Below are 18,130 nucleotides of genomic sequence, written 5' to 3' on the forward strand. Positions count from 1 at the left end.
TGGCTGTGTCGTCCCCTAATAACCCCTCTATCATTTCCTCTGCCCGCTCCTCTCTACACAATCACTGTTAACCTCCTTGGTCTTTCATCTGCCAGAACAGAATTAATATAGTTGATGTGACAAACTTTGTCAATCTGCCAGGAGAATGGAGGCGACTAGAATTCAATCTTTTTGAAGACAATACCAGAGAGCGAGCGGCTCTCACTCAGACACAGTGAATGTGTCCAGGATGAAATCCTTTCTGGAAGGGAGATTGGCATTGACAAAAAAAAAGGGGGTGATGTGGAGATTGCCCTCATCAATGCCAAAGACTCGCTCCAATCTTAACCCTTTAAGACCGGGAACGCATCTGTGTGTCATTTTTGGGATTATTTCGTTGGGCTATTCAAAAATAGCAGATATACAAGCTCATAGCGCGGCACCGAGTGCCGCGCTATGAGCTTGTAGATCTGCTATTTTTCTAAAATCGTGAACATTTTTGCAAATCTTTGAATAATATATATATATATATATATTTTTTAAGCAAAACATTTTTAACTCAAGTCTTCGCTTCTGGGGGGTCCTTGGAACAACATATTTTGAGATGGGGGTCCGTGGCCACATACATATCATTTTGGGGGTCCTTGACATGACAAAGTTTGAGAACCACTGATTATAGCGACGTTAAAAAAAAAAAACTTTTGTAGAAAAAAGGACATTTGTAGAATCCCCCAGAAGAAAATATTTGAGTTACTCGGCACTCGGTGCCGCGCTATGAGCTTGTAGATCTGCTATTTTTGAATAGCCCAAAGAAATCTAAAATGACACCAGATGCGTCCCCGGTCTTAAAGAGTTAAGAGTCTATGTTGCTGCTGACCTTCTCTCTCTTTTTTTAAAGTAATTCCTTTGGTTTGCTCTTAGAATACAGTAGAACCAATTCTTTGCCATTGAATTTGACCCCATCAAAACATGTTCTTGCTGTATCGTCCAGGTGGAAGAGTTCATACCATTATGTATTGTGTAGCCGGTTGGACTCATGCATTTTTATTTTACCTTATAGCTTTTGTCAAAGCCCTGTTTTAACATGTGTGTATCTCTACTGTATTTACTGTGCAACAATGTTTACTTATATGATATATGACCGTAGTTATAGACTATTATGACCAGATGCTTTGAATGTAATGGAAATGGTTGTTGTTGTTTAAATTAACCTATTATTTCCTTACAATTAGTCTGTTGATAAAGGGGTTGGGCATTTGTAATATATTTTGTAATAGATAACTTGTTTTCTCCGTTAAACCATAAAAGGTTGATTTAACAATACATTTAAATGATTTTACATTTGTAAATGTACATAACTAGTTTAAAAGCCAGTCAAAAACAAAGAAATGGGTTGGGTCATTGGGTAAGAAGAATTCTGTTATGGAAATGTATAAATTTGTGGTTTGGTTTATAACATTAACTCTTTTAACCTAGATGAAATATATGCGTGCCAGTTTACCATTAATATAGGAATAATTTGTTGGCTAAAATAAAATAAAAATGATTGAGTAAAGATTGTTCAAATAATGTCTTAGCTAACATTGTTTTTTAAATTTTAAACCCTTAAAAAATCCTGTGCAGTTGTATAGATCCAGCATTAAGTATGAATAACCTTTGACCTTACAGATTGTAACCAATGAAATCTCTCTTTAAACTTTAAAGGCAACATTGATAACGAACGCCTGGCGATTGCTAGACAGCGAATCCCATATCGACTTGGTCGAGTAGTTGATGAATGGCTACTCGACAAAGGTAAAAGACTGATTAAAATTTCAAATAAAATAATTTGCTAATAACCAAGTAATACTTTGTAAATAATAAACATAAAAAATAAATGTTCAGTTAAACTAAATCAAACAAAAGGATTTGAATAGTTAAATTTAATGTTGTATACATTTCATAATAATATGCATTCATTTGATAGATGTTTTAATACGTGTTTCCTGTCAACTTCAAGGTTAAAGGGACTGTAAATATAAATATAAATCGACTTCCTGAAGTAACATCAACATTGTTAAAAATGACTATAAATTATTGTAGTGTTTCCAGTAAACGTCTAAATGAGAAAATGTAAAAGATAAAGTTTAATCCTTCAGTAGTTGATATTCTCAGTGCTATTTGAAACATACACTATACTTGTATGTTCTTATTTCAGAATTGATCATTTGATCAGTTTGATTAAATGGCTAGCAATGATAAATAGAGTGTAATATGAATTGGCATCGGAATTTTGAAGTCCCTTTAACAGACGTAGTAAATATGCATAGGGATTTAGATTAAAGAACTGCATCATAAAACAAAATTCTGAGTGCATGCTTTGTTTTACAACAACTAATGTGTATTCCTACTTAAAATGTGTAATGATCCCTATCACTCTTTTGTTATGTTTTTGTTTCACCTTTTAATAAAATGTTCTCATAACATATATATAATTTATGTTGTCATATACCCAACCATGTTTCTTTTAAGTTTGCATTTTCTTGGTTGCTCTTGCTAAAAGGCTGAGTAATTGCTTGCTCTTAGGACAGCCTCATTGATATAGATGCAGCCATTTTAGAAGTATCACTTTTTATACTTTGTTTGTTTTATACCTGGAACATCAATATAGCGATGCAAATTTAGGTGACTTCTATTATGGCTGCTTTATTTATTTATTTGTTATTTTTTTGTTTGTTGTGTGTTTTTTTGTTTGTTTGGCTATTAATGAATTAATGTATTTATTTTATATTTTATTATTTATGTATTTGTTTGTTTTGTTAACATGTTATGTTTTTGCCTGTATGTTAATTTTGTCTTTGTGTAGGTAAATCACAAATGAAATTTGTGATTATTATTATTTGGTGTCTGCATGGTGTCTGCAAAGTGTTCATTTATATTACTCATCCAGGATTGTATTATCTTTGGATGTGTAATCTCTTGTCTGCATGTATCCCTAAATGACATCGTACCTCTTGATGTGGAAGTCCAAGTTAATATTAATCTTTTAATTCCTTTATTTTCCGATCGGTTTGATTGTCCCTTTTAGCAAAAGCCGCTTTGATTTCAAAATCTTTTCTTTATTCCTCATATACTTTTTTTTTGTGTTGAATCTGCTTTCCTATCAGGCATCCCCATCATTATAACTGCAATAAATTACCAGGGGTTTGCTTCTAGCAACGGGTAATTTATTGGTCTCATTAGTCGCCGGGCAAATAATCTGTCTTTCTGTGTCTTTTTATCCTGTTTATGTAAAAGCGGCTGAGTCCGCAGTTCGACATCCTGGTATATATGTAACGTTGTTTTCCCACAGGGCGGCAGCTTACGATCTTCAACAGCCAGACCACTATACAGATCGGGGGCTGGGAGCGCGACCGGAGTCGATCCTTTCAGGGCCAGCTCTCGGGCCTCTACTATAACGGGTTGAAGGTGTTCAACATGGCCGTGGAGGGGGATCCCAACATTAAGATCCAGGGCAGCGTGCGGCTGGTGGGGGATTCGCCCTCCTCCATCACGCCGCAATCGAGCGCCACGGCCAACCGCTCGGAAACGTCCACCTCCATCATGGAGATCACCACCACCACGGCGTCCAGCAGATCACGGGTCAAGCAGACCACCCCGAGAGAGCCTCAGCAGGTAAGGAGAGCTTCCACTTTCTTCTCGTTCTGTCAGCATTGCCACGTCTGCTTATTCTAAGCGACTTTGGGCTTGTTTTTCTGTAAAGTCGCATGTAAATATTGGTATTTGCGGGTTGCCTTTCTAATGTTGTTTAAGCCAATGGATTTTCATGTAGTTGTCAACAGACCCCCCGCCCATCTGAAATCATTTTGTGCCATGGAAAATAGCCGATCTACAAGCTCACAACGCGTCGCATCGCGACACGTTGTGAGCTTATAGATCTGCTATTTTCAAATAGCCAATGTATATCGGTTCAACGTGCTCATGTGGCCTAGTTGCTTCTTTTGGGCTTGTTTTCATAGATGCTTATTTCTCTCGCAGCCTCTGGCAACACTGCATTCTATCAGTAGGGGAGTATATTTACTGGCAACAGCCCAGATGGCTGTTCAGATGGCTCAGCGAGCTGGGGGAGCTGTTGAGGGTTCAGTGTCTTGCTCAGGGGCGACCTCCCCCATTCCCAGACAGCCTCTACCCACTCAGCTACGGCCACCCCTGACATTATTAGTACACTGTAAAATCCTCAGTGTTCATGTATCCATTGGTACCATCCATTTGTTATGTAACATGATTGTGTACATTCTCTGAGTCACAAATGGGTAGATGAACACTTGAGAGGATTTTACTCTGTTTTACTTTGGTTACATATTTGTTACACTTGTTATTGGTAGGTACAAAATGGATAAATGAATACTGAGGATTTTACTGTGTAGTTAAGCAACTCGTGACTTGCTCTTTGGGGATTTCATAATGACAGGCCAACAGCGTGGTTTTCCTCTAAGCTTTTTTCTGCTATATGGATGTGTACAAAACACCCGAAGCATCGACACCTTTGTGTGGAAGCCTAGTCCACGCCTAGTAGTAGTTCAGACCACACCTTTGTGTGGAAGCCTAGTCCACACCTAGTAGTAGTTCAGACCACACCTTTGTGTGGAAGCCTAGTCCACACCTAGTAGTAGTTCAGACCACACCTTTGTGTGGAAGCCTAGTCCACGCCTAGTAGTAGTTCAGACCACACCTTTGTGTGGAAGCCTAGTCCACACCTAGTAGTAGTTCAGACCACACCTTTGTGTGGAAGCCTAGTCCACGCCTACAGTAGTAGTTCAGACCACAGTGAGCTTCTGATTGGCTACTGCTTTGTCTTGCTACCAACCTCTGTGAAAAAAACTTTTACTTTCCTAAACTTTTTCTCAACACTTTTTTTCTGGCTCCGCATCCTATCACAATGAAACTTTCTGCACCATACTGTACATACAGGAGTAGACAACGCATGGAACCTCACATTTCCAGAAAGATAATTGGAAGCAAGTATGTTCATGATGCGTTATACACATAGGATGCATAGCAAATGCTACCAAAAAATTATATATACTACTGTATATCTTACCTAAATTATATTGACATTCCCAAGATAGAGACGCCAGATTGAAAGTGTTGAAATGAACTCTGGATTCTGCTGTGTGTATACATTCTACGTCCTTCCGTCTGTTCACAGGCGGAAGGACGGACACACACACGGACGGACGGACAGACAGGGTGCAAAACATAGTCTCTGCCCCAAAAAAGTACTTCTTCCACCGCTGTCTATTTGTCATTAAAGTTATCATCTCCGACACAAAACGCTTAACGCACATGCATGCTGGGTCTCCATCAGTTAATTTGTAAACCCACAGTGACATATGGGCTCTGGTTCTGATGAAGTGTTACTTCAAAATGTCATTCAAACCACTGTGCTATTACCCAGAAGGCACATAATGCCCATTACTCAGTCCATCTGTTTGGTAAGAGAAAGCAATTTAGAGTTCAATGTTCCACAAAGATCCATTTTGTTGAAGATATGCCATCGCAGAATGGTTTAGGATCCATAACAATCTCAAATAAAAGTGCTTTCGAGGACTTTTCCTCCTTTGAGCGTACAGACAGGACATGACCTCAGGGATATACAGAGCTGTTTCTCTTTTTGTAACAACATTAAGGCATTGTTTATCTATACTTTTTTGTTTTTGTGGGTTAGAGCTTTAGAGAAGGCAATTATTTTTTACCCGTTTCCCTCCCAATTTAGTAGTTATGCCCACACATTTCTCTGTTGCCACTGCTTGTACCCTGCTGGCCCACCTACGTCCACTGAGGAGGCCCTACCGGGAAGACAGGAGCTACTCCTACTCAGTGGTGTAAAGTATCTAAGTACATGTACTCAAGTACTGTACTTACTGTAAGTACACTTTTGAGGTATATTTACTTTACTAGAGTATTTCCAATTGTCCATACTTTTGCTCCTACTCCACTACATCTCAGAGGCAAATATTGTACTTTTCCTCCGCAACAATTATTTGAAAACTTTAGTTACTAGCTACTTTGCAGATATAAATGATTACATTATGAAACATACATTAACCACTTTAGCCTTATTTTATACATAGGCTATTTGAAAATGGCCGATCTACAAGTTCACAACGCGCCGCGATGCAACATGTTGTGAGCTTGCAAATCTGCTATTTTCTAACATTTTAGTACCTTTACTGTTGATACCCCGTGCACTACCCGTACACCTAACTGTTTATGTATTCTACCAGACATGGCATAATGGTAACTTAATCACTTGGAACCCCAGCTTGTAGATCTGCTAATCTTTGGCGAAGAGATTTAGTTAGACCGGGGGGGAAAAAGCGATCCAAGTACAGTTGTAACTGAGGTCTGTTTTCACTGTGAATAGAGGTTCTCTAACTGGTTAACATCAGGCTGAATCAAAACATTTCTGTGTTAGCAGCCTAAAGGGGTGAATGCTGTCTAGATTGTTAGTCTGCATGAAAACTGCCTCTCTAATGGTATTCACATTCCTTTTTTAAAGGACGCTTCAGGGCAATGCGGATGTGTTTGACATCACCATGCCATGCTGAAAGATGAGATAGGTGGGGTGGAAAAGAATGACATTGACATGCAAGATGGCTGGGTAATATAAACCAGATTAGAACCTACTGTGTTATGCCTGTGATTAGATCTGTGATGTGGTGGTGGTAAGCCATTAGCACTTTTTGTGTATGTGCCAAAGCATTTCAGACTGACTGATTATGTCTGATTCCAGGAGAGAGAGCGGGTCACATACAATATGTCCCTGTGTAGCTCAATGGGCACCAACACTTTGTCTATAGGTCTATTGATTCCTACTATAAATAGCCGATCCATACTATAATTGTAGCACTCATGGCACTGAGAGAGGCGCTCTGGATTAACCCATTGAGACCGGGAACGCATCTGTATGTCATTTTTTTGATTTCTTTAGGTATTCAAAAAAATAGCAGATCTACAAGCTCATAGCGCGGCACCGAGTGCCGCGCTATGAGCTTGTAGATCTGTGCTTTTTTTTTTTTTAAAGAAATCGTGAAAATGTGTGAAAATCTTTGAATGAATATATATATATTTTTTAAAGCGAACATTTTTAACTAAAATCCTTGCTTCTGGGGGTCCCTGGAACAAAACACTCTGAGATGGGGGTCCGCGGCCAAATACATATAATCTTGGGGGTCCTTGAGATGAAAAAGTTTGAGAACCACTGATATAGAAACATACGTTTTTCAAAAAACTGTAGGATTTAGAAGACATTTGTAGAATCCTCAGAAGCAAAGATTTGAGTTAAAATGTATATTCAAACATTTGCACATATTTTCACGATAATAAAAAAATATTTGTATTTTTTTTTTTTTTTTTTTTAATAGCCCAAAGAAATCTAAAAAATGTCATACAGATGTGTTCCCGGTCTTAATGGGTTAAAGCGTCAATCAAATGGAATACAAATGCGGCCATTACGGCGGTAATGTGAGAGTAATGTAAGAGCACAGGACCCGCTGCCCTGCTAGCCTGCAGGTCTCAAATGATTTGTTTGAAAAGTTACGGTTTAAGCTCTATTTGTGGCCGGTGGAATTAAAGCTGTGATCTGTATGTTAAATGTCCTCCTCACCCATAATTGAAAGAGGCAACTGCTATTCGAACCCAGACCAAACATCTACCTACCGCTCGTACAAGAGGGAATCCGCCCCTTGGCCAGGGGAAGAAATTGGGCCTATTTGTGCTTCAGGCAGGGTTGGTGTCTATATCCGACACCAGGTCATACTGAATGCTAGTTATAATGTATTATTACACAGCTGGGTTGAATGCTTGATTCTGATTGGTCAATCGCCGAATTCAGCGGTGTGTTAGTTCTGAATAATGACAGATGAGCTCAATAACAATCAAAGACTCAGAGCACCTGCTGCACTTCTTGAATTGTATGCTGTATCCAACATAACAGCCATGTAAACAAACACACAATGTCATTCACAACTAAACGTTGCTCTCAAGAATGTTTCTGAAAACATTTGAAGCGAGAAATAGACGATGCAATGACCGAAAATGTATTCTATTTGATCAACACTTCCTTGTTTTCCAAAGGCAACCGTGTTGCGCTGGGTCAATTTATTAATCAATTTGATTAGTAGCCGTGCTACGCGTAGGGTGACCACCCTTCCCGAAATTCGAGGGACAGTCCCGAAATTGGACCCTCTGTCCCGCGTCCCGCACAAGCAGAGCAATGTCCCGAAAATCAAAGATATGAAAAAAAAATAATCAGGCAAAAATAAGAATTAAATAACATAACCCTAACCTAACCCTAATCTTAACCCTAAAACTGAAATAAAGAAACCAAAAACTGGAAAAAAACGAACCCAATCCGTCCAGAACCGCGCAAAAAAATCGTGCGCGCACGGGTACGTCTGTCCCTCAATGGGTCTGTTTGTAGGTGGTCACCCTAGCTACGTGTCAGTGCCTGATCACCCTGTTGGCATTTATTTCTCAATAATGACCGTCGACCCGTCAATTATCCCTTGCTTAACATACTCTATCATACAGATTTGGAAAAAAAGAAAAGATGTGTGAAAATAAACAGGCTGCACTCCACTGCTAGTGCAGGATAAGGATATACTGCGAGGAGGAATGGATGGCTAGTTGGCTACACTAATCACAAACACATCCTATCGCATCATTACTATTATTATGGTGTGAGAAATGTTGTGGGCTAAGCATAAGCATACTCTAAGTGCAGGTGCGATGCCAGGAAATTATAGGTTAAGTAGATGAATATACAGTGAATATATGGTCCACACACTGCCTGTAGAGCACATTATCACTACAGAGATGTACTGTATCATTTGCTGATGTGCTGAGTAGAATTTACAGTATACACACAGCAGTTCATTTCAGCACTTTCAATCTGGCGTCTCTATCTTGGGCATGTCATTATAATTTAGGTAAAGATATTATGTAATTTTCTTTCTGGAAATGTGTGTGAGGTTCCATGCGTTGTCTATGTATGGTGAGGAAAGTTTCATTGTGACAGAATGCGGAGCCAGAAAAAAAGCGGTGCGAAAAAGTACAGCTAACCTCCGGCGCCGTAGGCCCCATCGTAGCGAAACTGTGCACATACACTCCCTGGATGCTAGAGCAGAATCTCTGTCCCAAATGTCTCACATGGGCCTGTTATAGCGCCACCAACACATCTTTTGACAGTAGGCCTACTTGTACAAATTTTGTCCAAAAATCACACACGGTATCTCTATAGTCATTAAACGAAACTGGTCTTTCAGATTTCGAATATTCCATCCTGATTGGCTAAGATTGTCTTCCAAAGTTTGCAGGAGTGCTCCGTTTTGCACTTGAAAAGCTTAGCTTAGAGTTGAGTTTGTAGTGCATGTAGTGCTTAATAAAACAGGTGGCCTCTATGGCTTTGTGTGGTGAACTTGAAATACGAAACAGTCTTGTCTACCGAACGCTGTAAGTCTTGTTCTATTATGCCAGACTGGCCAGTGCATCGTGCAGACAGAAGGTTTCTCTTCAATCGTTCACCCTACTGAGCTAAAGTTGCTCGCCTGTTACTACCAGTCGTGATTTTCTTTTTGCTGAACCTGCATAATTATTTACTGCGAGGCTACATAGTGTTTGTGTGGTTTTTAAGGCCTGTTTTATTTTGGTATAGCATTGTTTTTAAATCCATTTTTTACTTTTTGTTTGTGAACTTAATAGTTTTTTATTGATAAGCCTATTTAAATTAGTTTAAGCCCCGGGCCCTAACTAGTTGCATGACAAACAGGCTGAAACCCGGCCCTAATCTGTCAACAGCCTTGGGGCCCCGTCGGGCCCAGCCCTGGTTGCAGACCTCTACTCATTACAATAGTTCTGCTATCTCTTTGCAGCTTAACTAATTATTCACTAAGGGCTTGTTGTACAGGCATAGATAGTAGTTAGTAGCAAATATAGCGGTCCTTTAAAATAGGCTTAATCTGCACACAGAAAAAAGTAAGGGTTGCTGTGCCAAAGCAAAGCAAAGTTTGTTGTTTACCCAGGGTGTCGGACTAAGCACGAAGCTTGTTTCCAGCCGGACCCTGCATGGAAGCCTTGCTCAAGGGCTATTCAGCGGTGATTCATGATTGATGTGATGAATTGGGGAATCGAACTAGGGACCTTCCGGTATCAAGGCCGCCCCTCTAACCACTAGGCCACCGCTGCCTGTTCGGGATATGGCGTCAAATTAATATAGCATAGGGGACTTAAATGAAGGGTTTGGATTTGAATTATATTAATCAATTCCATTTACCTTTACAAGTATTATTATTATTATTTTAATATTCTATTTATTATAGTCTGTCATTGGTTGTATCTCACTCCAGTTCCACTGCAACAGTACAGTGGAACTAAGTCAAAGAAAATAATAATAATACAACAATTGTACCATAAATTGCCTCTCAGAGGACACTAAAGTGTTCTAAGTGGTACTGTATATGCGTTCTCTAAACCTCTGGCTTTTGATACCTTCAATATCCAAGTTGTGAAATCCATGATAATTTCTGCTGAATATCTCTGAAATCGGTTGTACTTGGTTCTTTGAACATTAAAATGTGACCCAAAATAGTAAATAATGATCTCCTATGGACATTCACATCTAATTCTCACAATACAATAAATACTTCTCTACACCCTCAGCCTATCATAAATTCTTCTGTGGGGCAGATACGTGCAGATACATACACATGCTAGTGCCTACTACTGCCTTCCATTTCTTAAACACTGAACCCATGGAATCATTTAGTTCCATGGTTCAGCAGGGTTTCCAAACCATGGCAATAGCATATAATCCATATAATATATCAGACAACAGGCTGTAATTTTATTCCAGATCCATAGGGTGTTACAAATCACTACAGAAGCAACCTAATGATTGGTAGAACGAATTAAGCTTTATTAGATTTTCTTGCATTATTCAGTACGCCGTGATATAGAACCATGAAAAATGGGAAATCAATGGAATACAAGAATACGCATAGCATAATATACCCAGAGACAGTCAGTGAAGAATCAATATCGCAAACGTCCATATGATAATTTGTATAACTCCTTACTTAACGTCATGTGGCTTGATCAGATCCTGGGGTGCCTCTATTTTGGGCATAATAATAATAATAATTATATGAAAATGTGAAGTTTATAATTGTTCCACATCCTTTGAAAATGGCAGATCTACAGGCTCACAAGGCATTGTGATGCGACGCGTTGTGAGCTTGTAGATTAGCTTTTTTCCCCCCGTTTTCGTTTAAATAGCCCAAGTATAAAATGGGGCTTAAAGGGATAGTTCACTCCAAAAAGTATCTATTTTCTATCAATTACAAGCCACATGAAGCCTTGAATTCATGGAGATTTTTTTGTTTTTGTCGCATTCCTAAGCCAATAATTTGATGACCGGCGGAAAGATGCTAATGTCTCTGGTAGGAGACATTAGCAATTTGACACTTTGTGTCTCCTACTGGAACCGCCGCCGGTCATCAAATTATTGGCTTAGAAATGCGACAAAAAACTAAAAATCTCAATGAATTCAAGTCTCCATGGGGTGTGTAATCGATAGAAAAAAGGTCATTTTGGGGGTGAACTATCCCTTTAAGATCAAGGGCAAAGAAGTTTAGGGATAATGGGTAAGGCACCGGCGAAAATAGGGCCCCAAGGCTCATCTCTACCCCCAGTTTCTTGTTCTCTACACTTTCCTGGCTAAATAACAACATAAAAAAATACTGTATTGTGGCATTGCAAACCAAATAATAACATAGCTGTGACAACAGACGGTTCTTTTTCTTTTCTTCTTATTTTTCAGTCAGGCCAATTCCCCTTGAACAATGAACTAGTATACAACAGCATGGTCCCTGTTGCTGCTAACCCTCACAGCTGGCCTTGGGGAGGTTTTAGACAACCACATGTCTCCTCCAATACACATGCAGTCATCAGCCACTTCTTATCACCTGTCAGTGAGGCATTTCCAGTGGTGTAAAGTAATCTCTCAAGAACAGATCCATCGCTGTGCTTGAATCTGTCGGTAGCCGCGTTGACAACCCGTGCACATTGGCTACAAGTGGGCGTGCCATCAGATCAGGAAGCAGGCCGCGCTTTAACCAATCAAATGTAGTGGCCGGGATTTACACATATGTGCCGTTCGTTCCCCACTGGAAACAAACCGAAACTCAGTTCAACAATAGCGTCCTCGAAGCCGACAAAACCACGGAAAGTTAGTAACATTTTAAATTGCTCTTTCATCATAGAAACAAGTGGGCTTATAACCAAAACGATCCATGTTCTTTGGGAGAAATGGTGTTAGTGTTCCGTGGAGAAATATTGTTAGTGGGAATGAAAACATAGTCGCACCACCGGAAGTGAAAGGCTGAAGGCAGACCAAAACCTTGGTTTCCTTGAGCACGGTCGTCCGTTCAGCTCCGCCCAGAGCCAAATTAATTAGTAAAAAAAAGCAGAGGGCGCTGTTTTTCCTTTTTTATTTGGCGATGGGTTCCCAGATTGGGTGTAAAGTAACTAAGTACATGTACTCAAGTACTCTACTGAAGTACAATTTTGAGGTGTTTTTACTTTACTGGAGTATTTCCAACTTTTACTTCTACTCCACTACATCTCGGATCCAAATATTGTACTTTTACTCCACTACATTTATTTGAAATCTTTAGTTACTAGTTGCTTTGTAGATTTTGATTATAAACATACATTGTAACAACCACAACAGCCCTATATACATTTCGGCCATTTGAAAATAGCAGATCTACAAGCTCACAATGCGTCGCGATGCGACGCATTGTGAGCTTGTAGAGTTTCTATTTTCAAAAGATCTTTTTCACATTTGAAAACTTGAAATGGGACATTCTGTATAATGAGTACTTCTGCTTTTGGTGCTTTAAGTACATTTTGATACCAATACTTTTGTACTTTTACTCAAGTAATTGCCTGCTTTAGGCAATTACCTGCTTTAGTAATTCCGGGCTTTTACTTGTAACAGAGTATTTCTACATTGAAGTATTGATACTTTTACTTAAGTCAAAAATGTGTGTACTTTTTCCACTACTGGGCATTTCACCGGGAGGGTGTAACACGTGCGGAGGAACGCGATATACCTCCCAGTATCATTTCCCGCTGAAACTAGCCTCGATCTCCAGGCTTTTATTTTTTATTTTTGCTAAAAAATAAAAGCCTGGACCAGCGAGCCGATGTTCCGGGCATAGGAAGTGGGAGTCCTCCTCAACCAACCAGAGTGCAGTGGGCATCGCTCCAAATGTTGTGACGTCAGGGCTCTCAATGCTACACATTGGGGAGGAGGAGGGGCATGGGGTGGGGCAGGGGCTGACAGTCAGATCGGTGTACCAATGGGATCTCACAGATTTTTTCTCCGGAGATTTTGAACCCGCCCCTCTATGCCAGATATGAGACATGCTAGGGCAGCCTACTGCTGAACAGGCACCCTGACTAACCTGTAGGAGTCACTAGAGCGCAGCGACATAAACTGCTCTTCCTTGCTAGCTAGTTTCCCACCCACGAAACACGGCTAATTGTGTTCGCTAATTGCGCCCGGCCGAGCCGGTGGCACCGCGGAGGAATGGAGGCGGTGGTGGTGGTGGGCGAGGTACTTTTACCCCCTGCGCCACCCTGGATGCACAGGATTTAATTTTCGATCCAATTATAGTTGATTCCCCATGGCCTGCTTGTGGCTGTCGCGTCGTTATCTCAACGTAGGCTGTAGTCAATAAAGCTTCAATCCCTTTATGATTAATACAAAACTCCAAACATAAGACATTTAATGAGAGTAACTGTACTACCAAAAGAGATGGTGAAATGTCTGGTCATTGTTTGTTTCAGGCAGTGGTGGAGTATATTTACTTAGGTACTGTACCTAAGTACAATTTTGAGGTGTTTATACTTTATTTGAGTATTTCCAATTTCCAATACTTTTACTTCTACTCCACTACATCTCAGAGACAAATATTGTACTTTTACTCCACTACATTTATTTGAAAATGTTAGTTACTAGTTATTTTGTAGATTTTGATTATTATTACAAAACATACATTTACCACTTCAGCCCTATACATTTCGTCCATTTGATCTACAAGCTCATAATGCATCGCATCGTGACGCATATGTGAGCTTGTAGATCGACTATTTTCAAAAGATTTGTGTACATTTGAAAACTTGAAATGGGACATTCTGCATAATGAGTACTTAATTTGGTACATTTTTGCCAATACTTTTGTACTTTTACTCAAGTACATTTTGAATTCCGGACTTTTACTTACTGGAATGTTATCATTCCAGTGGATACACCGATCCCTCCCCCAACCCATGGAGATGTTTTTTTAGTTTTGTTTTTTGTACACATCATGGCTTCCACAGCGTTTAAAAAAACGTCTATTTAAGCCAGGTAATTACGCTGGCAAGGGGATAAAAAAAAACGATGTTTAATATCTTGGCGGGTAATGTGTTAAGTTCACTTTTCAGACCAGTTCACACCGGCTGATGAATGAAGGTCAACAGACTACAGCCTGCATGTGTGATGTACTTAATTGAATACATGATCATCATGTAGGCGAATGAAGCATGGCGGGGATTTTTTGTTTGTGTGTGTGCCTGCGTACATGCGCGCACGCGTGTGTACGCGCGTGTGTGTGCGTGCATCTGTGAGTGTGTGGTCTTTCCGTTCTATGTGGCTGGTTTCCCATAGGGAGCCGTCTGGACAGAATTGTCTCAGGTCAGCACACATACAATCTATCTGGCCTGTGGGAAGGGAGATAGATGCACTTAATGTCCCTGACCATGAATAGGCTGTGTTTATAACCATGGTCCACTTGCTTTCTCTCTCTCTCTTTGATAACACATGTTGTTTGGTGGCTGAGCAGTTTATTCAAAGTCCCCGGCATCACGGCCCCCAGTGGGAAACCTTACACATAACAGTGTGGCGGTGTGCGCTGGCACAGTAAGACGTTACCAGTGGTGTAAAGTAACTAAGTACATTTACTTAAGTACTGCACTTAAGTACACTTTTGAGGAATTTTCACTTTACTGGAGTATTTTCCCATTTTCAGTACTTTTACTTCTACTCCACTACATCTCAGAGGCAAATATTGTACTTTTACTCCGCTACAATTATTTGAAAACTTTAGTTACTAGTTACTTTGCAGATATAAATTATGATATTATAAAACACACAGTAACCACTTTAGCCCTATTTTATACCTAGGCTATTTGAAAATAGCCGATCTACAAGCTCACAACGCGTCGCGATGCAACGCGTTGTGAGCTTGTAGATCTGCTATTTTCAAACATTTTTGTACTTTTACTTAGAGTCTTCTAAGTAAATAGTAACTAAAATGTTCAAATAATTGTAGTGGAGTAAAAGTACAATATTTGCCTCTGAGATGTTTAGTGGAGTAGAAGTAAAAGTATTGGATATTAGAAATACTCAAGTAAAGTACAAATACCTCAAAATTGTACCTCAAAAAGTACAGTACTTGAGTAAATGTATTTAGTTACTTTACACCACCGCTCCAGAATGATGGTGTCAAGGCCATCCGGTCGGATCAAAAAATCTAATCTCGGAAAACACACACATCGTGTTGTCAGGAGAGTGTTTCGGGGTTCCTCTCACTAACAGCGTGATGTGATGACCGAGGCACTTTCTTACAGCTGATAGCGGCAAAGCTAAGATAATCGACACTCACAGATCATTAACTCTTATTACGGTCCGGCCATTGGAGCAGCGTAATGACACTCATTATGGGTGCAGGGCCCATCAGCCAATGACCACAGAGTGTAAAGGTGACAGAGTGCCGAGCGGAATTGAATTTGATAAGATAATCATGATAATGAATGGTCCTAAGGCGACCTGATGGAGCGCTGAATGTAATAACCCACTGGACATTTGTGTTGATTGCTACTTATTGGGTTTTTAGTCCTTTTGTAGAGTCTACTAAAGAAAGATTTTTTTCCAACACTAGTGAGTAGAGCTGTGGTTCTCTCAATATTTTAATGTCAAGGATCCCCAAATTGATATGTATTTGGCCGCGGCCCCCCCTCTGAAAATGTTTTGTGCCAGGGACCACCATAAGAGAAGATTTGTGCCAGGAGCATCGCATTGGAGCAATATTATTCATAAAAATGTTATAAAATTGTTATATATTATTTTGTAAATATCCACAGGTTGACAAACCAGACATACTGTAGCTAATTTTCGTGCCACTTTATTTTATGATGTAAATATCCGTAGACATTCTACCTGGAAATACGGCCCTACATGTTTGTTTACAAACATTCTGATCTCTTTTTATTAATTATTTAACATCACTACGGACCCCCAGGATCCCCCTCAAGGACCACTGGGGGTCCCCAGACCCCACTTTGAGATGTAGACTTTTGGTGTGGAGAGGGTATTTATGGTCAAAACAACCAATATATGTTTTTAAATGATTATGTGGGACCTCCGTATCAGCAGAAGAGAGCATCCTGCGTTTCAGAATACACATGTTGCTATGGGATCAGTGGCGTAACGTAGTAACCGCAGGGCCCTGGTGCAGGCTATTTAGGACGGACCCCCGACCCTCCAGTGCACGCTTAACCCCCAGACTCCCACCCCCCCACCCCCGCCGCCGTGAACACTCAACGGGAACGTTATTTTCCTCACATAACGGCTGGCAAGTCATCTTACACAAATAGATTAATTATCTACATTACAAGTTATGCATTGTGTGCATGCTGCGTGCATGATTTCTCAATTATGCATCATCAGACACATTTTCTTCAGAATAACCAACAATCCAAAGGAATTGCACATTTACCACACGAGACTGACCCATTGAGACCTGAAGCCGATTCTACATGTCTCCTAAATCTCAACAGTTTTCTGAAAAACGTATGTTTCTATATCAGTGATGCTCACACTTTTTCATGTCAAGGACCCCCAAAATTATATGTATTTGGCCGCGAACCCCAATCAAAATATTTTGTTCCAGACCCCCAGAAGCAAAGATTTGAGTTAAAAATGTTCGCTTTAAAAATATATGTATTCAAAGATTTGCACACATTTTCACGATTTTTCAGAAATAGCAGATCTACAAGCTCGTAGCGCGGCACTCGGTGCCGCGCTATGAGCTTGTATATCTGCTATTTTTGAATAGCCCAAAGTGTAAAATAATGCTTTTTAGCTCAAATCTAAAAATGACACAGTTCCAGGTTAAGACTAACCCCTCATAACGAGGCTCGGCTGACCTGTTGAGACAAAATAGGCCACTCACAGGTTCTACTGTAAGTGGTGGGTGCCGTGCCGTCCGTGCGTCCGTGCAGCTTCGGTAAAGTTGATTCAGCATTTTGTGGAGATTATTTGCAGTCTCCTCATAGAGCTTTTCAGTTCAAGTGGTAACGTTTAACACACATGTGTCCATCTTTATGATTAACGTTGTGTTTGACCTGCATGTGACGTGTGTGGATACTGGTTAGTCTAGGCATCCGTGTTGGATGTTTCATTCTTCGAATGCATTTGCATTCATTGTTGTGGTAGTAGGACAACTTGGCACCTGTACTCCATCTTGTTTGTGTATCGTATCGCCCCCTCGTTTGAAAGTGTCTGTGGCTTATTTTAGCTGATAATGATACGACTTGTTTTGACTGTTCAAAAATTCTCGTAGAATTATCAGATGGATTCAATGCAACGGATACAAAACACGAGTAAGCACACAGCTTCTTAGAGTCTCTTTCTCACAAAAACAAAAGAAAAAAGAACCACCTCACAACACCCACTAACATCTGGCTTTTTGTCTTTAGTTAAAAAAAGTTACAATCGTCATTCATTCCCAGGACAAAATGACTGCACTAATCATAGGTATTGGCTCCAGCTCTGATAGGCAGTGATGGAAACATGCATGGCCAGACTAATATCACTGTGTAGATATTAGTTTGGAATCTCTGTGTGGAACCTGCATTTCCAAGGGGCGAAACGTGGTGATAAACCCACATTTGCATACTGGGCCCTGATTGGTCCCTCACAACTTCGGAGGGAGTGAAATCCAATCACAACTGAGCGGTGCCAGACCAAATCTGCAGAGCAGAGGGCAAATCTTTTTTT

At 40.1% G+C, this 18,130-nt stretch overlaps 1 protein-coding gene across 28 annotated transcripts in view; it reads left to right on the plus strand.

The window, feature by feature from the left end:
• LOC311059347 (neurexin-1a-like) overlaps positions 1–18,130 on the plus strand; it is a gene marked incomplete at its 5' end in the record, with an annotated part of 638,872 nt that overhangs the window by 549,734 nt on the left and 71,008 nt on the right. For 22 of the 28 annotated variants that reach the window (XM_084077185.1, XM_084077200.1, XM_084077202.1 and 19 more), the window contains 2 exons: positions 1,684–1,773; positions 3,311–3,633. In XM_084077185.1, the coding sequence (XP_083933311.1) occupies positions 1,684–1,773; positions 3,311–3,633 (413 nt within the window). The remainder of the gene's footprint in view (positions 1–1,683; positions 1,774–3,310; positions 3,634–18,130) is intronic. The other 6 variants (XM_084077195.1, XM_084077196.1, XM_084077197.1 and 3 more) reach the window with 1 other exon arrangement.

Source organism: Gymnoscopelus microlampas (assembly GCF_963454915.1).
Source record: "Gymnoscopelus microlampas genome assembly, chromosome: 13".
Lineage (NCBI taxonomy): Eukaryota > Metazoa > Chordata > Actinopteri > Myctophiformes > Myctophidae > Gymnoscopelus > Gymnoscopelus microlampas.